This window comes from Perognathus longimembris, chromosome 9, assembly GCF_023159225.1.
Source record: "Perognathus longimembris pacificus isolate PPM17 chromosome 9, ASM2315922v1, whole genome shotgun sequence".
Taxonomy (NCBI): domain Eukaryota; kingdom Metazoa; phylum Chordata; class Mammalia; order Rodentia; family Heteromyidae; genus Perognathus; species Perognathus longimembris.
The window spans coordinates 52,944,343-52,968,970 of record NC_063169.1 but is presented as its reverse complement, the minus strand read 5'-3'; the positions used below and the strand labels follow the sequence as shown (position 1 = coordinate 52,968,970).

At 37.0% G+C, this 24,628-nt stretch overlaps 2 protein-coding genes across 10 annotated transcripts in view; both read left to right on the top strand.

The window, feature by feature from the left end:
- Positions 1–24,628, top strand: part of Ahi1 (Abelson helper integration site 1) — a 146,569-nt gene that overhangs the window by 18,881 nt on the left and 103,060 nt on the right. For all 9 annotated transcript variants that reach the window (XM_048354128.1, XM_048354134.1, XM_048354135.1 and 6 more), the window contains 10 exons: positions 363–544; positions 8,717–8,936; positions 10,147–10,339; positions 12,490–12,585; positions 14,825–15,010; positions 16,336–16,488; positions 18,194–18,326; positions 20,225–20,348; positions 23,513–23,742; positions 24,266–24,372. In XM_048354128.1, the coding sequence (XP_048210085.1) occupies positions 363–544; positions 8,717–8,936; positions 10,147–10,339; positions 12,490–12,585; positions 14,825–15,010; positions 16,336–16,488; positions 18,194–18,326; positions 20,225–20,348; positions 23,513–23,742; positions 24,266–24,372 (1,624 nt within the window). The remainder of the gene's footprint in view (positions 1–362; positions 545–8,716; positions 8,937–10,146; positions 10,340–12,489; positions 12,586–14,824; positions 15,011–16,335; positions 16,489–18,193; positions 18,327–20,224; positions 20,349–23,512; positions 23,743–24,265; positions 24,373–24,628) is intronic.
- LOC125357312 (40S ribosomal protein S25-like) lies at positions 10,512–10,990 on the top strand. Its single transcript, XM_048354138.1, is given in 2 exon segments — positions 10,512–10,809; positions 10,811–10,990. Coding segments are annotated over 2 exon segments (375 nt in total). The 5' UTR covers positions 10,512–10,567; the 3' UTR covers positions 10,944–10,990.

Genomic DNA, 24,628 nt, shown 5'->3' with positions numbered 1-24,628 from the left:
TTTAGATAGAGTTGCACTTTATAGCCCAGGCTACCATGAATTTACTCTGTATCCCAGGATAACCTCCAACTGACAATCCTCTTGCCTTAGCCTCAGGAGTACTAGGATTATTCCCTGGGTCTTAGAACTCTCATTAAGTTGACTCCCAGGATGGTAATTCCTAATCCAGTATAAAATAGTACATTATGATGAGTAGTTTGATGGTTACTCATTTTACTATGTAAGACAATATATGGATCTTCTGACAGAAAATAAAACTTTAGAGTTGTCATTACTTTTGTTTTCATTCACCTTGTTGTGCAATAAATAATGGTAGTAACAATACATTTATAAGGAGAATGCCATTTGTGTTATATTTGCAGCACGCCAACCATCTGTGATGACACAGTTGAAAGTGAGCAAAACAAGGAATGTTCAGTTGAAGCTGTAACCTCAGATTCTCACCAAGATGATGAAGTGAGCTCAACAGAACAAAACATAGATGAGAACTTGCCAGATAATGCAAAATCCAAACCAAAGAAAACAAAAAAGAAGGCTAAACCAGGTTTGTAACTGAACATATATGAAAAATAGTTTATTTTTAGTAGAAATAACTGAAGAAATTGTAATCCTTCACATTAAAACTAAAGAATATGACTTAATGTAGCATATTTGGCACTTGCTCTTGATTCATTTAGATTAAAACCTGCATTCATTTGTATTTATGGGTCTTTGTAATAAAGTTGTATTACCTGAGTCAATGTTATTTTGTAATTTAACTTAATTCAACTCTAGAATGATACTGACTTTGTAGTTAGAGTTGTGGAACATAAAAATCCCTTTTTTTAAAACCTGAATGTAGAGCTCCTAAGTAGTTAATTCAGTTTGGCTTTCATTCATTACTATTTTGCCCATCTTTCATTTTCTTAAGCGTATTAGTCATGATTATTTTATAATTGTTTTGTGGAAACTATTCTTTGTTATCTATGAGTCTGTTTCTATTGTCTTTTCTCTCTCTTGATTATTGATAACATAATCTAGCCTCTTCTGTATCTAGTAACTATTATAGTGTGGATATTGTTCATAGAATACAAGAGACCCCATATGATTTTTATCTCCCCTTAGGATTTCCCCCTTTCTCATGTAAGCAGATACACTGCCCTATCAGAATGCCCATCAGGGCTAAATTGTAATTTATTGCATATTAAAATGGAATTTTAGTCTATTTAATATGTATTATTTCTGTACTTTTCCGATGCCTTTACAACAAGCTACTTTGACCTTACCTTTTCCTAGTTGTTTTTATGTTAGTGTTGAACATCCTACCACAAAGCAAAAATGTCACTTACAAATGAATTATACATACATAGTCCATGCGAAAATAACTAGATGAAATTCATTTTTGTTTTTTGACTTTTTTCTTTTATATTGTTAGTCATTGTTTGGAAAAAATAAAGATTTCTTATTCTATATCAATGATTAGTAAATAGAATATTTTACTTTTATTGTGTGTTATGCTGCTGTATATCCTCTTTTTCCTTTGAAGTTTTCTTCTATTAACAAAGTGCAATAATCATGGATCTTAAAAATTAGGTTGTGTTTATTTTTTTGTAATTTATTTATTAATTAAAGAAAAGTTTTTTTTGACAAGGTGTTGTGCAAAAAGGATACAGTTACTTAGTAGGGCAGTGTGCACATTACTTGTGATATCTTACATCCTGTTTTTCTTTCCCTTCCCTAGGTCGGTAGACATATATACAATATACAATGTACCAAGAACATATACAATAGCCACGTACGTGGCCTACGCTGAAGAAAATTCGCCTAGGGCTTTAAATTTAATGTCGACACTAGAAAATATGTCAACAATAGTCTTATATGAACGTACATACATAGCTTTTGAGCTATTGTGATCCACTGAGAGGTCAATTTTTGACCTTTATATGTTGAGTAGTTGTTTGGTTTTAGTTACATAATGTAGGGTCACTGACCAAAACCTGTGGGAAAAACCATTTGACAAGAAGTTTTTGGTTTCACAGACCTGGTCTCTACTGTGTCCCCCTCCCCCCACCTTAACAGTCATATATCAGGGAGATCATGCCCCTTTGTTTTCTGTGTTCTAGGCTTGTCTCGCTCAACATTATTTGTTCAAGTTCTGACCATTTCCCTGCAAATGCCAATATTTCACCATTCCTAATCGCTATGTAGTATTCCATTGTGTATAGGTACCATATTTTTTGGATCCATTCATCTGTGGAGGGGCATCTGGGTTGTTTCTGTATTTTGGCTATTGTGAATTGTGCAGTGATAAACATGGAAGTGCAGATGTCTTTTTGATATCTTGGGACCTGTTGTTCAGGATAGATGCCTAGGAGTGGTATGGCTGGGTCATAGGGTAGGTCTATGTTGAGCTTTTTGAGAAACCTCCATACTGTTCTCCAAAGTGGTTGTACTAATTTGCACTCACACCAACAATGGAGGACGGTTCCTCTTTCCCTGTACCCCCTCCAGCATTTGTTGTTGCCTGAGTTCAGAGTATAGGCTATTCTAAATGGAGTGAGGTGGTATCTCAGGGTTGTTTTTATTTGCATTTCCTTTACTGTCAGGGATGTTGAACATTTCCTCATATGTTTCTTTGCCATTTTTATCTCTTCTCTTGTAAAGTCTCTAGCTCCTTTGCCCATTTCCTAATTGGTTTACTGGGCTTGGAGGGGATTAGTTTTTTGAGTTCTTTGTAGATGACAGATATTAGGCCTTTGTCTGTTGCTGTGCTGGTAAAGATCCTTTCCCATATGGTTGGCTGTCTTTCTAGTTTTTAATTTGTAGTAGTCCCATTTGTCGAGTCTCTCCCCTATTTGTTGTGCCCCTGGGACTCTATTCAGGAAGTTCCTTCCTGTGCCTATAAGTTCTAGCGTCTTTCCTACTCTATCCTTCAGTAATTTCAAGGATTCAGGCCTTATATTGAGGTCCTTCCTTGATCCATTTTGAGTTGATCTTGGTGCATGGTGATAGGCTTGGGTCTACCTTGAGTTTTCTGCATAAGGCTGCCCAGTTCTCCCAGCACCAGTAGTTGAAGAGGCTCTGTTTATTCCATTGTATGTCTTTAGCTCCTTTGTCAAATATCAGCTGACTGTAAGACTGCAGTTTTATTTCTGGGTCTTCAGTTCTATTCCACTGGTCTTCAGGTCTGTTTTTATACCAATACCAGGCTGTTTTTGTTATGATGGCTCTATAGTAGAGCTTGAAGTCTAGTATTGTGATATCTCCTGCACTCCTTTTTTTGCCTAGAATTGCTTTGGCTATTCTAGGTCTTTTGCTGTTCCATATGAATTTATGGGTTGCTTTCTCTATTTCAGTGAAGAATGTAGCTGGGATTTTGATGGGGATTGCATTGAATTTGTATAACAATTTGGGCAATATGGCCATTTTCACTGTATTGATTCTGCCTAGCCATGAGCATGGGAAGTCTTTCCATTTCCTTGTGTGTTCTTTGATTTCCTTTATAAGATTTTTATAGTTCTCATTAAATAGGTCCATCACGTCTTTGGTTAGGTTGATCCCTAGGTACTTTATTCTTTTTTTGGCTACTGTAAAAGGAATTATTTCCATAATTTCCTTTTCTGCTTGTATATTGCTGGTGTGCAGAAAAGCTGCTGACTTTTGTGGATTGATTTTGTATCCTGTTACTTTGCCAAAATGGTTTATTAGGTGTAGGAGTTTGGGGACTGAGCTTTTTGGGTCCTTCAGATATAAGATCATGTCGTCTGCGAATAGGGATAGCTTGATTTCTTCCTTGCCGATGTGGATCCCTTTGATGTCCTCCTCTTGCCTTATTGCTATGGCTAGGGATCCCAGCACTATATTGAAAAGAAGTGGGGAGAGTGGGCATCCTTGTCTTGTTCCTGAGTTTAGGGGGAATGATTTTAGTTTCTTTCCATTTAATACGATGTTAGCAGTTGGTCTGTTGTATATGGCTTTTATTGTTTTGAGGAATGTTCCATCTATTCCTGTTTTCTCCAGAGCTTTTAATAAGTATGGATGTTGTATTTTTGTCAAAGACCTTTTGGGCATCGACTGAGATAACAATGTGATTCTTGATTTTAGTTCTGTTTATGTGGTGAATTACATCGATTGATTTACGGATGTTGAACCATCCTTGTGACTGTGGGATGAAGCTTACTTGGTCATGATGTATAATTTTCTTGATCAGTTTCTGGATCCTGTTAGCTAATATTTTATTGAGGAGCGTTGCGTCTGTATTCATTAGTGATATTGGTCGGTAGTTCTCTTTTTTTGTTGGATCTTTGCCTGGTTTGGGGATGAGTATAATACTAGCTTCATAGAATGAGTTTGGGATTTCTCCCTCTGTTTCTATTTCATGGAAGAGTTTGAGGAGTATTGGTATTATCTCCTCACTAAAGGTTTTATAGAATTCGTTGGTGAATCCATCTGGGACTGGGCTTTTCTTTGTTGGGAGGCTCTTGATTACCCCCTGTATTTCACTGTAAGTTATTGGTTTATTTATTTGATTTATTTCTTCTTGGTTCAGTTTGAGGAGTTTATACTTCTCTAAGAATTGATCCATTTCTGTAACATTATTGTTTTTTAGTGAGTAGAGGTTCTGCAAATAGTTCCTTATGATTGTTTGAATATCGTATGTATTTGTTGTAATTTTTCCGGTGGAGTCCCTGATTTTACCTATATAAGTCTCTTCTCTTCTTTTTTTTGTAAGTCTTGCGAGGGGTCTGTCGATTTTATTTATTTTCTCAAAGAACCAGCTTTTAGTCTTATTTATTTGTTGAATGGTCTTTCTGTTTTCAATCACATTTATCTCTTCTTTAATCTTTGTGATCTTTCTCCTCCTAGTCATTTTGGATTCAATCATTTCTTGTTTCTCCAGTTGTTTTAGTTTCATTGTGAGGTTATTTACCTGCTGTGCTTCCATTCTTTTAATGTGAATGCTGAGGGCAATGATCTTGCCCCTCAGTATTGCTTTAGCTGTATCCCATAGGTTCCTTTGTGATGTATTTTCATTGTCATTGTGGCTTATGAATTTGTTAATTTCATCTTTAATTTGGTCTGTGGCCCAAGTGTTAGATAACAGTGAGGGGTTTAGCCTCCAAGAATGTGTATAGCCTCTGTGGTAACCGTTCTTATTGAGGGTTACCTTTATTCCACTGTGGTCAGATATAATACATGAGATGACGTCAATACTTTCGTATTTACTGAGGTTCTTTGTGTGGGCTATGACATGGTCTATTTTGGAGTATGATCCATGGGCTGCTGAGAAGAGGGTGTATGTCTCTGTAGGGTGGACGATTCTGTATAGGTCTGTCAGATCCATTTGGGATATGGTGTTACTTAGGTCCTCAGCTCCCTTGCTAGTCCTCTGGGTGTTGGATCTGTCTCTTGGAGAGAGTGGGGTATTAAAGTCACCCACTATGATTGTGTTTGGGTGTATCTTGTTCTGTAGTTCTGTGAGAATTTGCTTGACATATGTAGGGCCTCTTTTGTTTGGTGAGTATACATTTATCACCGTGATGTCTTGATTCTGTATTTTTCCTTGTATTAAATTATAGTGTCCTTCTTTGTCTTTTTGAGTTGATTTTAATGAGAAGTCCAGCTTGTCTGAGATCAGGATGGCTACTCCTGCCGTTTTGGTAGGTGCATTTGCTTCGACGATCTTGCTCCATCCTTTCATTCGGAGCCTATTTTTATCCCTTGCTGTAAGATGGGTCTCTTGTAGACAACAGATGGCCACTTTTTGTTTGCGGATCCACTCTGCCAGTCTGCTCCTCTTTATTGGAGAGTTTATACCGTTTATATTCAAAGAGATCAGGGATAAGAGTGTTTTTTTCCCCCTTCCATTTTCCTGTTAGGCTGTTTTTCCTCTGTTTTTTTTTTCTTGTCTTTAGTGAGCTGTTCTTTCTGTTGGGTTCTGGCTATTGTAGTTTCTTTCTGTTTCTGTCTGTGTGTCCTGTACAATTTCTGTTGGGTGGAGTTCACCTCAGAATTCACTGTAGGGCTGGTTTTTTATTCACATACTCCTTTAGCTCCTCTTTGCTATGGAAAGATCTGGTTTTCCCCTCGAATATGAACTCTAGCTTCGCTGGTTATTTTATTCTGGGTTGGCAGTTGTTGGCCTGTAGGACTTGGATGTGTTCTTCCATTCTCTTCGTGCGTGGTAGGTTTGTGTGGAGAGGTCTGCTGTTATTCGGATCCTTTTCCCATTGGAATAAATTTCTTTCTTCGCTTTGGCTGCATTCAAAATTTGCTCTTTATTCTTGAGATCTGAAGTATTGATTATTATGTACCTGGGCGAGGATTTTCTAGGGTCTGGTCTGCCAGGCGTCCTATAGGCTTCGGTTACCTGGGTGAGGTCCCTTGTGAGATTGGGGAAGTTTTCTGCAATCATTTTATTGAAAATATGTTGAAGCCCTCTGCTCTGGTATTAGGCTCCTTCTTCTATTCCAATTATGTGCAGATTATATCTCTTGTCTTTGCCCACTAGCTCCTGGATTAGTCTTCCCTGGAGCTTTACTGTTTCTTGGAGTGTGGTAATTTTCTGGTCCTTGTCGGCTGCATCATTGTCCAAGAGAGAGATTCTGGCTTCAATATGGTCAATTCTTTGTGCTGTAGATTGAAGTGTGGAGATTATGGATGTCAGGGAGCTATTTATGGTTGCCAGATCAGCTCTGATTGTGGAAATTTCTTCCTTTAAAGAGTTGTATTTTAAATCTATTTTTTTTTTTCGTGCATTTTGCTTCTCAGGATGTTAAGGTCTTCTTTAATGGAGTTTTGCACTGTATCCATTTTTGCTTCCATTTCTTTCTTGGTTTCCTTAAGGTCCTTCAAGACTTCCATTCTAAACTCCTGGAATTGTTTTGTGATTTCGTTCCTGAGGCTTTCCATCATTTCTACTATCGTAGCCTCGGTTGCTTTTTTATTCTCCTCTCCTCTTCGGTTGTACTGCTTTTTGGAGCTGACGAGTTGGCTTGCCCTTTCATGTAGTTTGCAATATTTCTTTGTGATTTGCGCATCTGGGCATCTGTAGGTGGTTTCCTTTGGTTGGCTTTGTGCTGGTTCCCGCTGGTCCGTCAGTGGGAGACTTGTTTGTGTCCTGGCTCTGGGTTTGAGTTTGACTGTTGAATCTTACTGCCCAATGGGTGAGCGTGACCGTCTCGGTTGTTGCTGGGGTGGTCACCCTCACTGTACTTGGGGGTGGGTAGGTTCTGTGTCTTTCTCTGCGTGATAGTGTCCTGCCACTGTGTTGTGCTGACCCTAGAGTGCCACTGGTAGGGGTTTGCTGTTCGCTGATTCAGTGTGGCATGGAGGCTTTTTTCTTCTTTGGTTCTTTTTTCCACTTGGTGCCTTGGTCAGAGGAGCTCACCTCTCAGATTAAGATTTGCCGCTGAGAGGCAGTTCACCCACCTGTGTGGGTTGCTCTGGTGTGGGTGTTGTTGAGGGGTGGCCCACCCACCTGTGCGAGATGTGCCTAGCAGAGCGGGCGCCGCTGCTCGGGGCCCCGCCCACCTGTGCGAAGCTCCTGTGGAGGTTTGGGCAGGAGGTCCTCTTACTGGAGGGCTAGCATGCTGGCCCACTCTGGCCCTCGAGGGGGCGCGTGTATGTGCACTCCAGTGCTTCCTCCGGGGGCGTGCTGCCCCGAGCTGCCGGAGGGCGCTTGTGTCCTCTCCAGAGTCCGCTGTGGGGGAGTGGTATGCGCGAGCCCCAGCTGGGCCGTGTCTGGGCACGGGTTGGTGCCCACAAGACTCCATGCCTCAGCTGCGAGGGGGGTGTGTGTTCAGGCCCAGTGAGCCTGTGACTGCTGTTCAAAAAGTCTGTGAGGACCAGGCACCTCAGGTGGGGCTTCCAATGCCCACCGGTCCCCGGGCCCCTGTTGGGGAGGGGGCAGGGCTGGTATGGCCTGGCTCAGGCTCCTCTGCTGCCTTGGCTTCGCCCCCACTAGCTCCCGTGTCCTCCCAGAGTCTGCAGGGACCCCTTACCCCCTGACTTGTGGCTGGCTCCTTTGTTCCCTCCGGGTAGGGAGGAGGAGGGAGGGAGCTCTAGCTTCCTTGCAGGCCTTGGGTCTCTGCTAGAGTTGGTCTCTCATGGGGGAAGGTGGGTAATGGGGAACTTACTGGTCCCGGATTGTGTGAGCGTCCCGCGCTGCTGTGGGCTCCTCAGGGCTGTGGTGCTGGGGTTCAGCGATCGATCGTTTGGTGGTGGTGGCCCTTGCTCTCCCTGTCTGCACTGCCCGGTTCTCCTGCTGCCTAAGTCCGATTCCGGCCGGTTGGTCCCGCAGCTTCAGTGTCTCTGTCGGTCTGCACTCAGTTCTTGGGTCCGTGGAGCTCCTACTGTCTGGACTCTGCGCTCCTGGAGTGACTTTTCGGCAGTTGGTTTGCTGGTGCTGGGTCCCCTTTCCCAGCCTGGCCCTGTTTGGGCTGGGGTCGGCAGGTGGGGGAGGGGTACCCTGGATATTTTCCGGCTCCATGCAGGTTGTAGGCTCTTCTTTTTTTGTTCTTTTTCGTTTGCTGAGTTCCTCTGTTGCTTCTGGTTGTTGGGTTTGCTGGATTCTTGATGGGATGTTGGGTGCTGGAGTTCCCAGCTCACTATTCAGTTGGAGCAAGTTGGGGTGCCTCCCTACTGTGGCGTCACCATCTTCCTTCTCCCTAGGTTGTGCTTAAATCTAGCCATGAGAACAATTACTAACAATACTGATTTTCTTCCTTGCCTATAGTTTCAGATGATAATGAAGACATTAATGGTGATGGTGTTCATGAAGTAACAAGCCGAGATAGTCCAGTTTATCCCAAATGTTTACTTGATGATGACCTCGTCTTGGGAGTTTACATTCACCGAACTGATAGACTTAAATCAGATTTTATGATTTCTCATCCTATGGTAAAAATTCATGTGGTTGATGAGAATACGGGTCAATATGTCAAGAAAGATGATAGGTAATTTCTTTTTCTTTTAACTGTGTATTTCCATTTATTTTTTTCCTTTATTATCAAAGAGAAGTACAGAGGGGTTACAGTTTAATATGTAAGGCAGTGAGTACATTTCTTCTTTTTTTTCTTTTTTTTTTTTTTGCCTGTCCTGGGCCTTGAACTCAGGGCCTGAGCACTATTCTTGGCTTCTTTTTGCTCAAGGCTAGCACTCTACCACTTGCGCCACAGCTCTACTTCTGGCGCTGTGCTGCGGAATCGAACCCAGGGCTCCATGAATACGAGGCAAGCACTCTTGCCACTAGGCCATACTCCCAGCCTGGTAATTTCTTTTAATTGGACAGTTAACCCTTGAAATGTAATCTGTTTATAGAAGTGCTCTTTTCTGCCATTATTTATGCTAAAGTCAGTAGGAATATGAGTTTTAAGTATGTATTAACCATTTTATGCTGACCAATATTTTTTACAAAAATGGAGAGTATCCGTTTTAAGTGGTAAAGAGTTTCTGCCTAGCTTCATGATGAATTTATGTCTTAAAACTTGCATTATAAATGACTGTAAATGTTCTAGTTGTATGATCTCATATTTCCTTTGAAATTAATATGTTATATGCATATCAGGTGAAGTTAAGGAATCTTAAATTTCTTCCCTAAAAATTACTTCTATAGGTAATACATGCCTTGGCAGCTCAAATTAGAAAGTACAAAACATTATTGACATAATGGTATACTAGAATTTTAAAATATTTTCTTGGAAAGATAAGAAATGAAGACATGATAACTGTGAAAATAAATCACTCACTTATTTACTTGTCTCAAAACATACAAAATATGACAGCTCAAAATGTTTATTTTCTTATAATAAAACTTTATTATTATATTTTTGTCATAAACTTAAAATTCTAAAATAGTTACAATAGTTTACTTCTTTATGGTAAAGGTGTAATCATTTCTTTTACTGTGAACTTAATTAAGCAAGTTTCTTTTTATGTGATAAAGTAATTCTGTGAATATCCCTGGGAGTACTTAAATGTAAGATGATAGTAAGGCAATACTACTTTTCAGGTTTATAAAATTAATTTTTAGTTAGATAAATATAATTTTTAGTCTGTATCATTATACCTGTCCATTATTTCTGTGTCCTTCTGTATGCACTGTTTGTTCTCATCTCCTAAAAATTACCATGAATTGTGTTAACAGATGTATGTTTGTTTCAACAGTGAACGTCCAGTGTCATCTTACTATGAAAAAGACAATGTGGATTATATTCTTCCTATTATGACCCAGCCATATGATTTTAAACAGTTAAAATCAAGACTTCCAGAATGGGAAGAACAAATTATCTTTAATGAAAATTTTCCCTATTTGCTTCGCGATTTTGATGAGTGTCCTAAAGTCATCCTGTTCTTTGAGGTATGAGTTGAACAACTGAATTCTAGTTAATATTAAATTGTATAAACATTAAGCTGTTATTTCAGTAGTGCAATACTGCAGCAAAGTATTGTGAGAATTTAATCCCTGAGGTCTAGACTTTGCAATATTTTGTATCAATGAGAACCCCATTTTAAAAACAGTGATAGCGCTTTCTGTCTGACGTCTTGACGAAGCCGCCGCGGTCACGCCCGCTCCTGCCGCCTCGCGATGCCGCCCAAGGACAAGAAGAAGAAGAAAGATGCCCGGAAGTCGGCCAAGAAAGACAAAGACCCAGTCAACAAGTCTGGGGGCAAGGCCAAGAAGAAGAAGTGGTCCAAAGGCAAAGTTCGGGACAAGCTCAACAACCTCATCCTGTTTGACAAAGCTACTTACGACAAACTCTGTAAGGAAGTCCCCAACTATAAGCTCATAACCCCTGCGGTGGTCTCTGAGAGGCTGAAGATTCGTGGATCTGGCCAGGGCAGCCCTTCAGGAGCTGCTTAGTAAAGGACTTATCAAACTCGTTTCAAAGCACAGAGCTCAAGTGATTTACACTAGAAATACTAAAGGTGGAGATGCCCCTGCTGCTGGTGAAGATGCATGAACAGATCCAACCAGCTGTACATTTGGAAAAATAAAACTTTATTACATTAAAAAAAACAGTGATAGCTTAGTTGATGAACATTAACCAGTGCCAAGAGCCATTTGACCTAATCTATCATTTAATCTTGTATCAACCCTATAACAGTGAACAGAAGTGATGTGTCAAATATGTTTGACAGCAGTTATCCATTATGAATCCATTTCAGAGAGTAGAAAGTCATTTAATTCTTATCAGGTTTTCTGAATATATCCATATTACCTGGATGAGAAAAGAAATATATCTAGCCAGGCACTGATGGCTCACACCTGTAATCCTAGCTACTCAGGAGGCTGAGATTTTAGGATTGTGGTTCAGAGCCACCCTTGAGCACAACAGATTGTGAGATTTTATGCTCCAGGTAACCAGAAAAAATCCTGAAGTAGAAGAGTAGCCCAAGTGGTACAGTGCCAACAATGAACAAAAAAGCAAGAACAGAAGGCCTTGGGTTTTAGCTCCAGTACCGGCACAAAAAATGCTGGGCAGGGAGGTGAACACCTTTTATTTATCTTTGTAAGAAGCATATATAGGAAGATCATGATCCAATCTGGCCCAAGCAAAAAGCAAGACACTATTTGAAAAAATAACTAAAGTGAAAAGGCCTGGGGATGTGGCTCAAAGCAGTAGATCACCTGTTTATCAAGTATGAAGCCCTGAGTTCAACCTCTAGTACACACACACACACACACACACACACACACACACGCACGCACGCAAACATACAAGATGAATGAAATCCATATTATTGTTTAAGCAGCCTTCCATAAAAATTATCTTACCTATAAGTTCACCAGGAAGTTTAGAATACCTGGAATACAGAAACTTACTGTAGCAAGTTGGTTGCAAATACTTGATCTCTTATGTTCAACCAGGATGGAGATGGGAAAGAAATTCTCTTGAGGAACATTGTAACTGGCATCCTAGAGAATGCTCTTAGCTTCAAGAAGGTAATACAAACAAGGACCTGAAAATAGGCAAGGGTTCTGATTTTTTAAAATAAATAACATTTTGAACTTTTGCTTGATACATTACAAAACAATCAAGGCTTAAAGGTTAGGTGTATTTTTGCTTGGACTTATATTTGACGTAATATAAAAAATAGCCTGGGCTAATTATAGCAAGATTTTTGTCTTAAAAACACACAAAGGGAAAAACAAGTGTTTTCACTTCCTAGAAAAAAACCTTTTACAGTATACAAATAATGTATTATTATTATTATTAATTTTTTTTTTTTTGGCCAGTCGTGGGACTTTGACTCAGGACCTGGCTTCTTTTTGCTCAAGGCTAGCACTCTACCACTTGAGCCACAGCACCACTTCTAGCTTTTTCTGTTTATGTGATGCTGAGAAATCGAACCCCAGGGCTTCTTGTATGCTAGGCAAGCACTATACCACTAAGCCACATCCCCAGCCCCAATTTTTAAAATTTAATAATATATCATTAGAAAATACTAAGCTTGTAGGTGTTCTAGTATTCTGAAAAGTAATTTTTTATTTTTTTTTTTTTGCAGATTCTGGACTTTTTAAGCATGGATGAAATTAAGAATAACTCTGAGGTTCAAAACCAAGAATGTGGCTTTCGGAAAATTGCCTGGGCATTTCTTAAGGTATGCTTTTCATAGATTTTTGTACACATACAAAATAACCTCCAAATTTGATTGTTTTTTTCCCAAGTCAGTTTGAACCTGATAAGAAGTTAAGACATAAGGTAGGATCATAATGGTGATAAGTTGTTCACTCAGGTTCTGGTGAGGATCTCTAAGAGTCTCAACTATTGGTTTCCTCATGTGTGCCATTGATACTTCTTATTCCTAAGAATGCAGCAATGAGAAAGACGTACAGGCCTGCCCTTATTTTTTCAGTTCAGTAAATATTTATTAAGACCTTTATGTGTGCCAGCTACTAATCTTGTCAGTGAACCTAAAGGAGAGAAATTCCTTGACCCCATCAACTTCATATTCTAGCCAAGAAAAGCAAACAAAAACCCTATTCAATTATGCAATTTGTTGTTCAGTCAGTTTTTGTTGTAAGAGTTTAAGAGTTACGGGGTAGATGATGAAAACAGAGATTCTGTAGGGTGTAGCATATTAAAATAACATAGAAACCATGATTTGGAAATATTACAGTAAGAGGGCTAATGAATGGAGTATAGAATGCTTAATAGTTAATGACTATGTGTTATTACTCAATTTGGTACTCTTCCTCCTTCCCTCTCCCCATAGTCACTGTTCACTGAATTCACTGTTATCCTCTATTATCTTCATATCCTTTCCTATATTTGAAGAGTGGAGGGGAACGAAGTATATTTTACATTGCTGTTTCCTTGTTGACACATCATCCTTGAATATGTTGCAGTCTAGATTTTGCCTCTACCATTAAAACTTCCTCATCCAAACCATTAATTATTTCTGTTTGCCAAGTTTGAGCATTTTTAACTTCTTCATTTAAAGTTTTTGTTGGTTGTGGCCTTAAACTCAGGGCCTGGGTGCTGTCCTTGAGCTTTTTCGCTCAAGGCTAGTGCTCTACCACTTTGAGCTACAGCTCTATTTCTGGTTTTCTGGTGGTTAATTTGAGATAGAGTCTCATGGACTTTCCAGCCTGGGCTGGCTTTGAACTGCAATCCTCAGATCCCAGCCTCCTGAGTAGCTAGAATCACAAGCATGAGTTACCAGTGCGCGGCTAGTTTTTCACTTTTCATTTCATCATACTTATATACATTTGGAACATTCCCTTGAAACCCTGTTACTTAGTGGATTTCTTTCCTGGTTTTGTTTATTCCATTCTTTCTTAATTTTCCGGCTTCCTCTTTACTTTCATTCTTACTTGTAGTTTCATTTTTAACTCAACTCACTTTTCTTCTGTTTTTCATATTTGTAGATGCTGTTACTTACTGGACATTTTAACTTGATAACTCAGACTCTATCAAAGTGAATATCCTACCAAATCTCTTAACCCTTTCTCTCTGTTACAGCTTTAGTAGCTGTTGTCACATGTGGCAAGTTGAGCTCAGATTTATTACAATTAAATACATTTGAAAACTCACTGCCTAGTTGTACTAGTACCACTTCAAGTACACCATAACCATGTGATGAAAAGATTCTGTGTTGGATGGCCCAGCTGAAGAGCATTCCTGTAATCATAGAAAATTCTGTTGGACAGTGATACTTTAGAGTACTTATTGACTTTCAGAAACCATTTCTCAAGTTGCATCAACCAGAAACAGTTACTAAATACATCCCCTGTGCTCAGTACCTATTCTTCAGGCTTACATTATCTTTATACACTGCCTGAAGATCTATAAAGCTTCCAACTATCTCTGCATTCCTAATTTGTTATATAGATGCTATTTAAAAGCATGGTGTAATGAGAGAGGACTTATTCTGAATTGGTGACAAAATATTTTGTTTCTTTTTTCTCAAAAGAATCTCCATTTATTTAGGTTTTTTCTTAGGTTTTAAAAATAGACCCTTTTAAGACTTAGAATAAATTATTTTAAAAACAGTGAATAGTTCATTTTAATCTTTATCCTTATTAATAAGGATATCTAAAAATGTGTTTGTCACTTCCTTTCTGAAAAGTGAGATCTGCCCACTAATGTAAATGCTTTACCCACAGTCCTAAGTAGTTATTCAGGTGAGAAGAGAGATACTGAGAAAAATTTTACTTTCATATGGAAAATTACCTGGAATTGTCCAACCATTTGTGTGAATCTTTGTCTTTTTTGATAAATAAGTAATTTCAACATGACATCAGAAACATTTTCAAAATGAGTTTTTAACTGCTTGTGGTTGCTTTATTAGGTATATGTTCAAAAGGTAATATTTTATATAAATTCATATTTTAAAGCTTCTGGGAGCCAACGGGAATGCAAATATCAATTCAAAACTTCGCCTGCAGCTATACTACCCACCTACGAAGCCACGATCACAATCAAATGCTGTTGAGGTTTTTGAATGGTGGTCCAAATGTCCACGTAATCGCTACCCATCAACATTGTATGTAACTGTGCGAGGACTGAAAGTTCCAGACTGTGTAAGTTCACAGCACTTATGGCTTCTCTTGTTGAAACTAAGGATAATATGGTATATTTCTTATTTTTAATAGGCTATGGCCTTTTAAAACATTATTTTAATAGATTTCTGTAGTAAAAAGATTCAGAGATTATGTATTTATTTTGTCATAGTTGATACTTAAGAGATGTTTAAATGGTGGGCTGGGAATATGACCTGCTGGCAAGAGTGCTTGCCTGGTGTACATGAAGCCCTGGGTTTGATTCCTCAGCACCATATATACAAAAAACGGCCAGAAGTGGCGCTGTGGCTGAAGCAGCAGAGTGCTAGCCTTGAGCAGAAAGAAGCCAGGGACAGTGCTCAGGCCCTGAGTTCAAGACCCAGGACTGACAAAAAAAAAAAAGGAAGAGATGTTTAAATGAACCTTAAATTTCAATGTAGATTTTAATGTTAAGAGAAATATTTTGTTATAAGTTGACTTTTTGAAATGGAAGATAAAAGGACAAAAATCCAGTACTAAGAAATATTTTCTTATGAAGAGCCAGAAAGTCAATATTTTAGGCTTTATAAGACATATTCTTTATCAGTTTTGTAGTATGTAATAAGCTATCTAGACAATAATAAATGTGATATAGCCCAGTAAAACTTTATTTGTAAGAACAAAACAGTAAGCCAAATTTGACATTGAGCTATAATTTGCATACCTCTGATATACTTATTTCTCTGGTATATTCAAGTAGTTAGCAAATAATATTTTTGATGCTGTTTTCTATGGCAGATGAACATTGTGAATGATTAATCCTTAAATGAAAGGATTAATCTTTAAATGAAACACAGTTTTCTTCTTATAAGATGTTATTTGTTATATGACATTAATTTTTTAGATCTGTAGCTGGTATAATGTACTATTACCAAGAAGGTGATTTGCATTGGTTTGAATGGCATTCAGTAAAAATTGTCATTAAGAAAGAAGGAATTTTCAAACAAGATTTTTATTATATATTTTTCTGATTTTTGAAGCCAGGACATCATAGCATATTATAGCTATGGCAAAGTATCAGGAAGGTATTGAGAAAGAGAACACAAGAGAACAGAGTTATTAAAACCATTTCATACATAGTAATTTATTTTTATCCAAACTTTTAAAACTTATTTATTATAGAACTATACTTTGAGGTAGATTCTATTTTATTTAAAATAATATATAAATGAAAATAGAATTTTTTCTGGATTGTATTTTGATAACCTTTCAGCATTATTTGTCTCATTAGTTTTCAAACAATAAATGCTAGGGAAAATAAAAGTATTAACATGATAGAAATTTGCCCATTTTCTGTACATATTTAGATAAAGCCATCTTACCGCTCTATGATGGCTCTTCAAGAGGAAAAAGGTAAACCAGTATATTGTGAACGTCACCAGGAGCCAAGCTCAATAGACACAGAACCTGGATTAGAAGATTCAAAGGAAGTAGTAAAGTGGAAGCGACTTCCTGGGCAGGTGAGGCATTTACTACAATACTGGATATGACTTAAAAACAGAAATACCTCCTGAGGGACTTAGCTTATTACTGTTATTTGTTAACCTTATTTTTTCCATTAATTCATATGACAAGTAATAAAGTGCCTATCATGGGTATTAAAGTATATCTTAGGAATGTTTTGTTTGTCATATGGGCAGTTGTATTAATTTTCTATAAACAAAATGGCTTCAACAGCAGACATTTATTTCTCACAGATATAGAAGTGGGGAAGTCCAAAGAAGGTGCTAGCCAGTTTGGTTTCTAGTATGCAGACATCATCTTTGCTATGTGGTAGACAGGGAGATATGTCTTTCATGTATGTCTCTTCCTTTAAAGGCAGTAATCCCATTCATAACGATCCCATAGTTAATGACATCATTACTACCCAAAGGCCTCTCTAAGTATCCTCATATCCTCACATTTAGGATTAAGGTTTCAACATAGAACTCTGTGTGTGTGTGTGTGTGTGTGTGTGTGTGTGTGTGTGTGTGTGTGTGTACAGATGTGTACAGATGTGTAAGCCAGTAGTAGAGCTTGGCTTGAATTCAGAGCCCTGTTCTCTTGTTTTATTTTGTTTTTTTCTTTGTCAGTCATGGGGCTTGAACTCAGCACTGGGCACTATCTCTGAGCTTTTGTGCTCAAGGCTAGTGCTCTGTAACTTTGAGCCATGGCTCCACTTCCGGTTTTCTGGTGGCTAATTGGAAGTAAGAGTCTCACAGACTTTCTTGCCTGGTTTGGCTTTAAACCACGATCCTCAGATCTTAGCCTTCTGAGTAGCTAGGATTACAGGAATGAGCCACAGGCACCTGGCTTTGTTTGGGTTTTTTGTTGTTTTTCAGGGTTGGTGCTTTTCCACTTGAGCAATAACTCCTCCACTTCTGGCTTTTTGATGGTTACTTGAGAGATAAGAGTTTCTTGTAATAATCTCCCTGAGCTGGCTTTAAATTGAAATACTCAGCTCTCAGCATCTTGGCTAGCTATGATTACAGAAAAGAGCCACCAGGGCCAACCTTCTTTGAAGGGACATAAGCATTCACTCTATAGCCAATGTCAAGGTGCCAGCAAAGCTGATATTCTTTGAGACCTCTTCCTGGTTTGCTTATGGCTATTCTTCTGTTGTCTCTTCATATAGTCTTTTCTTTGGTATCTCTGATATTTCTTTATTGTAAAAGTGTGCAACACTACTGAACTATAACTACTCAGATGACCTCCTATTAACTTAATGTTTTTAAAGACCCTATCTACTAACATAACTTTCATAGATATACTAGGAGTGGGACTGTAAAATATTAGTTTGAGGCCAAAACACAGTTCAGCCAATAGTAGCATTAAAAAAAAACCAGATATTTGATGCTTATGAGGCATATATTGCCTAATGTCTATGGATTCATCAGTTTTTTTAAATAAACTTTGGTTTCTTTGATCCAATTTTGATGGATCTAATATTTATGCATTTTCTTTGCTTGAGCAGCATTTAAGCTTTACTTGGACTCAAGTAAAGCTTTTCCGTTTTTAATGTGGCAAGAATGTTGATACAATTATTTAAATTTGTTACTTGTAAAGAATGAATCATTTTATATATCTGAGTAATGGAATTACTGAGTAATAATCTGTAGTCATGGAAATTAACTATTTTTTATTTTATGTTTTCCTAATTTATATTTTTAAATGTATGTTTTTTAGGCATGCCGGGTCCCAAACAAGCACCTCTTCTCACTAAATGCAGGAGAACGAGGATGTTTTTGTCTTGATTTCTCCCACAATGGAAGAATATTAGCAGCAGCATGTGCCAGCCGGGATGGATATCCAATTATTCGTGAGAAATAATCTTTCCTGTTTCATCTAATTGTGATATGTGTGGCAGACATTCTTTGGTTTTTAAAATTCATTGAAATCTTAATTTTAACCCTAAAATTTCTGTGTGTTACTTTTGACCATTTCCATTTCTTTACTGATACTTTCTTTTTTGGTAAGAAATCATTCTTACGTGTTAACATTGTGCTTTAATTCTTTGGTCATATAAAAAATCATGGATTTTAGGATTTTGTTGAGAAAGATCAGCATCTATTCTTCCTCATTTTCTGTGTGAACAGGTTTGGTACCTGATTATTCCCTTTCTACCTCCCCATCTTTCACCCCATGTATAGGTCATATTTCCCTGTTTTATTTTTTTAAGACCTCATACTTTTATGTTGGAAATTGGTTTGGTTTTGTTGCTATTTGAGTAGTGACTCTCCGGGTAACTTTATAAAATCTTATTCTTTGTCAAATATTGCATTGTAATCTCTACTCACTTAGGTTAATGATCAACTAATGGGTTGGGAAAATATGTGTTTTTAATACTTAAGAGTGGATAAGTCTAAAGTCCTTTGTCAGTGGGCTCTTGCATACACTCAGCATGTTCTCTCTCTCTCTCTCTCTCTCTCTCTCTCTCTTTCTCTGATGGGATATACTTTCATTGCTTCAGCACACAGTTTATAACTCTGCCTTATCCATCACTTCTTGTTAGTACAGTACCCCACAGATCAAGCCAGACTGATAGATGCAAAGCCTTTGGAGTCTTGGGCTATACACACAGCCCTTTACATATATGCATGAGAATCCTAGATTCTCAGGAATATTTTGGAGCTTTTCAAAGTTTTCTATGGCCATCTCATTTGTAGTTTTTTCCCCCAGGTTATGCTCTTTAGTGAACCTCTTGTTAGCTGCAACTGGTATAGCCTTTTCTCTCAGCTGCAGTGTTAAATGGTGTCAGTGACTGTTCAACCTACATCCCAAGATTAAGATTGTTTGCATATAATCTGCAAAAGGCCAGGTTGAATAAAGTAAAGCCAAGCTCTGAGTTATGTAGCCTTTCCTAGAACTGATAGACTATCAGAGATAAGACTCTGATGATGGAGCTTTTAGAGAGCTTCAGACCAGTTCTACACTTTCTAGTGGCTGGCTTCTAACCTTTTGGCTTCCTTGGCTTATAAAACCTACTTTAGAGTTTAAGAAAGAGAAATCAGAAAGTCAGTGTTCTCACAAAGACTCAACCTGTTTTCTTGAATAAATACTCCAGGTTCTTGCAAGATTTGCTTAATTAAGTTCTAGAGTTTTGAAGAGTTATTTTGAGAATTTTTGCTGTTATCATCATTGTTTATCAGGGAGTGGATTTAATTTTGTTTCTTAGTTTTGCTATTTCAGTACTTCTGTACTACTTAGTACTTTAAAGAGAAATTGGTTTCACCACTAGGTGGAGGTAGAGACTTAGAAACTTTATTCAGTGTTAAGCATTGTATATGAAACATGGTCCTTTCAGTTGCTTCTAATTCCCTTATGCTATCATCCAAGTAGTAGAATTTCTCTGACAACAGCACTGTTTAAATTTGAGTTTCAAATAATTACTATTGTAGTTTATGATATTTATGAAGCCCCAAATTATAATTTTATGTGAAATAAATTGCAATAGTAATATCATTTACTACTTGACTAATATACTTATTATCAAAGATTCTTAGGGAATTACTTTGAGGAGATGAGATTAATATATTAAATGTAAAATTTTAGAACAGCATAAGATACTGTGTGAATTTTTGTGTTTAAAGCAAATGCAAATGTCTTTAGTTATAATTTACAAATAGTGCTTAACCTTTGTCTAAAGTATTATAAACTACGTATAAATTGTTGGATTAAAGGTATGGAAACTTACTAATTTTCAAAAATCTCCATCAGTTTATGAAATTCCTTCTGGACGTTTCATGAGAGAATTGTGTGGCCACCTCAATATTATTTATGACCTTTGCTGGTCTACAGATGACCGATACATCCTTACTTCATCATCTGATGGCACTGCCAGGTCAGTATACTCATGAAGTATTTACTTACATGCTGCTTGCCATCAAAAATAGCTTAGAGATATCATGTAAATACTTTAGACCTCACATGTTTTACCTATGATCATAGTATGCATTATGCATTACAGTGAGTTAAGTAGTAAAACTACTTGAAGGCATTTTTCTTAAGTATGTTTCATGTATGTAACATAAAACATTTTGTCATCACCATCTTTAAATGTTTATTATGCCAACTGTCTGATTATGTCACCACTCTGATTAATACCTTGAGGTAAGGTTATTCAATACTTGAGGGTTTTTTCCGCTAGAATATAAGCTCTTCATGGTAAGGATTCTGTCTTCACTTTTAGCTCCATATATGGGCTAGAACCCAGTGGTACTCAATGCATTGTAATTGAAGTAAATAGGTACCTAGTGTCTTAAAAAGTTTTATAGGTTGTTAAATATTTTTATTTTTCATATTGTTAGCCTTAAAGTATCCCCTCTCAGTTTAATAAGTACTATGGTAAACATTTAATTTATTTATTGAAGTAAGTCTCTGTGTGTAGCCTATGCTGGCCTTGAACTTGTGTCCCTCCTGCTTCAGTCTCCCAAATTCTTGGATTGCAGGCATGTCCTACTTGGGTGTGTGTGTGTGTGTGTGTGTGTGTGTGTGTGTGTGTGTGTGTGTGTGTGTGTATACATGTGTGTCAGTACTAAGGCTTGAACTCAGGGCCTGGACATTGTCCTTAGGTTTTTGGCTCAAAACCAGCACTCTTAATTCTTGGGTTTAACTTCTGGCATTTTGGTAGTTAATTAGTGATAAAAATCTCATAGACTTTAATACTAATTTGGACTCTCTACATCACAAAAAAATAGTGTGATAGCAGAGAAGCATTATAGATAGAACTAAAATGACAAAGGATATTTTTGTTTTCTGTCATTCCTGGACCTTGAACCCAGGGCCTGGGTACTATCCTGAGCTTTTTTAATTTAAGCCTAGTGCTCTATCAGTTGAGCCACAGCTTCACTCCCATCTTTTTGATGGTTAATTGGAGATAAGAGTCTCATGGGCTTTCCTGCCTGAGCTAGCTTGAAACTGAGATCCTCCTATCTCAGCCTTCTGAGTAGCTAGGATTATAGTGTGAGCCACAGGTGCCTGGTTAAAATAAGTTTTTGAAAGAAGTTAATTATAATTGACATGAATAACCTAAAGTTATTCAAAGGAAGGGACCTAGAATTACAATTGCTTACAGTTATGGCTTTCTGCCCCTGTCTTCTTTTGTTTCTCTGGGAATCACTGTAATATTAATTACCTAAATAATTTTCCTACTGACTGTTGTCTAATATATGATACTAACCTATATCCACTTCTTAATTATTTCTAGAATAATCTGTGTTTTTCTCAAATCAACTGTTTATCACCTGAGTATGCCCATATATTTCTACTACACCCCCTCTTGCTCATATTGTCTTAAATTTGGTATGAGTTCCCCTCACATCTGTGTGTGTGTGTATCTGATGTTTTGACCCAGTCATTACAAATTTGTGTTTCCTTGATTTTCTTCCAAATACATGTGTACATATTTGATACTGTATTCTTCTAGGGCTTGAGTAACAGAAACTTTCATGGATAGCTTTGAGTTCAGTTTTTACACAAAAGCATTCATTTTTATTTGAAAAAATAATTCATCTGTTATCATTACATTTCATTGTTTTGAAGATAATCTTCCTCGTTTCTGTAGGTTACATAAGTATTTTACATAATGTCACTAAGATTTATTAGCAAAAATTCATAACAATATTTCTTCAAGTGAAAATTGTGTTCTCAGTAAATACCCTATTTCATGTAATATATGTTCATTGAAAATTTTACTGTGGTAAAACTTTGTGCAATGATACATGTGCTTTATTATTACTTGAGAAGATGTTCCTTCACTTCCTTCATTATTCATTTGGGTTCTGAGTAATTGAAGATCACAACCTATATTTTAAGTAGCTGCTAAAAATACAGAATTTTATTCTTGATTAGTCAATTATATTTTTCTTTTACTTATACTTTGATAAAGATTTTAATTGTCCTAATTATTAGGTAGTAATTAAGAAGATAAACTTTAAATTCCCATTGTAAAATGTAATACATTATAATTCCAATAACTTAGACCTATTTTTTAAAAGCTACTGTTTAGCACACAGTTCGCATCTTTTGCAAGATTTTACTTGTTTTTACACCTTGCTATAAATGTGGACTATCTAACAAAATAACTTAGCCATTAGGTTTTTCTCTTTAGCCTGACTGTAAGGAATAATAATTTTTAAAAATCAGCTAACATTTAGAATAAGAGATAATGAAATAATGTTAAATATAAAGGTAGTACTTAGGGCTGGGAATATGGCCTAGTGACAAGAGTGCTTGCCTCGTATACATGAAGCCCTAGGTTCGATTCCCCAACACCACATATATAGAAAATGACCAGAAGTGGCGCTATGGTTCAAGTGGCAGAGTGCTGGCCTTGAGCAAAAAGAAGCCAGGGACAGTGCTCAGGCCCTGAGTCCAAGCCCCAGGACTGGTAAAAAAATAAATAAATAAAAAATAAATAAATAAAGGTAGTACTTAATGTATAAGAGTATTCTATTAAAATAGTATTGTTATTTTTATCTGATTTTACTGAAGAATACAGAGCAATTTCCATATGGCTTCCAAGTCTTGGGCATCATCATATTTATTGTGTTGGTTTTGATATTACAAATATAAAAGTTAATGGAATATCTTGTTCTCTAAACCTTGACAAGTAAGCATTTTGTAGCAGCAATATGCATGACCTAAATGCAAAATCATTAAAAGTTTTCCCCATTGTTTTTCAGTGTAAATTGTACTGACTGTAGTGTCTTACCAACTTCTCAACATGTATTTAATTGATATGAAAAATAACTAGGCTTCAACCATATGTGGCCAAATATGCACATTTTATAATATAGATTACAATTAATAGTTATATTTGCTAATAAGAAATAACTGACAAAATGCAAAGAATTATAGCCATCAACTATGTGACAATTATATTAGTTTGCCATTGGTTATTGTTATTTGTTTGAGTAAAACCCATTGGCTATATTGGTTCTTATAAACACTGAAAAAGAAGTTATACCTTTCATAATCAATATGTAACTTTTTATCCTTTCCCAGGATATGGAAAAATGAAATAAACAATACAAGTACTTTCAGAGTTTTACCTCACCCTTCTTTTGTTTACACGGCTAAATTCCATCCAGCTACGAGAGAACTGGTAGTTACAGGATGCTATGATTCAATGATACGAATCTGGAAAGTTGATATGAAAGAAGATGCTGCCATATTGGTTCGACAGGTTGATGCCCACAAGAGTTTTATCAACTCTCTCTGTTTTGATGATGAAGGTATGTCATAAAGAGTATGTTTCAATGAAGGCAACTAGTACTACACTGTTAACACTCTGTTTTTATTATTTTATTTATTCCCTGATTCTTTGAGTTTTTACTGGGTCTTAGATATTATGGGAACAAGACATATTAGAACTTCCAAAATTTTCTAAGACTATTGAAACAGATTGTATAAGATTAGTAAGCAATAATATTTGTTCATTAAACCAAATAATCTGACTTAGTAAAAAGAATCATAGATACATGTTCTGAGATGTTGCTTTCTTCTTGTATTCTAATTCAGGTAAGTGACAAAGGGAAAGGTCATGAAAAATAGTCTAAAAGAATGAAGAACTTGTTAAAAGAAAATTGAGACTAGATTGTAAGTTATATTGTACTTTTTGGCTTTTTAAAATCCAAATAGCCTTTAGTAGCCCTCAAGTTGCTTAACTACTTTACTGAGTTATGGTTCCCTCAACTTCACATGATTTATTTCCTAACTCTGTGGCATTTTTAAGTGAGTAATTTTATTTTAAAATAGGTCATCACATGTATTCAGGCGACTGCACAGGGGTAATTGTTGTTTGGAATACTTACGTGAAAGTTAATGACTTGCAGCATTCTGTGCGCCACTGGACTATAAATAAGGTAAAACATCAATCACATGACATTAAAATATGTGGTAAGGACATCTGTTAGGCCTTTTAGGAAAGTAACAATTTCCTCAGGCCCTGCACAGTTCATTATCATTAGTTAATTTTCACAAGTTTATGATAGCTGACTGATAACAACTTAGTGAAAATTTTCATTTTTCCCAAACTTTACTTTCAGTCTTTGTTTATTCGTTCATTCATTTATTATGTTGTGATCAACCCAGGGCCTCCTGCATACTAGGCAAGAGCCT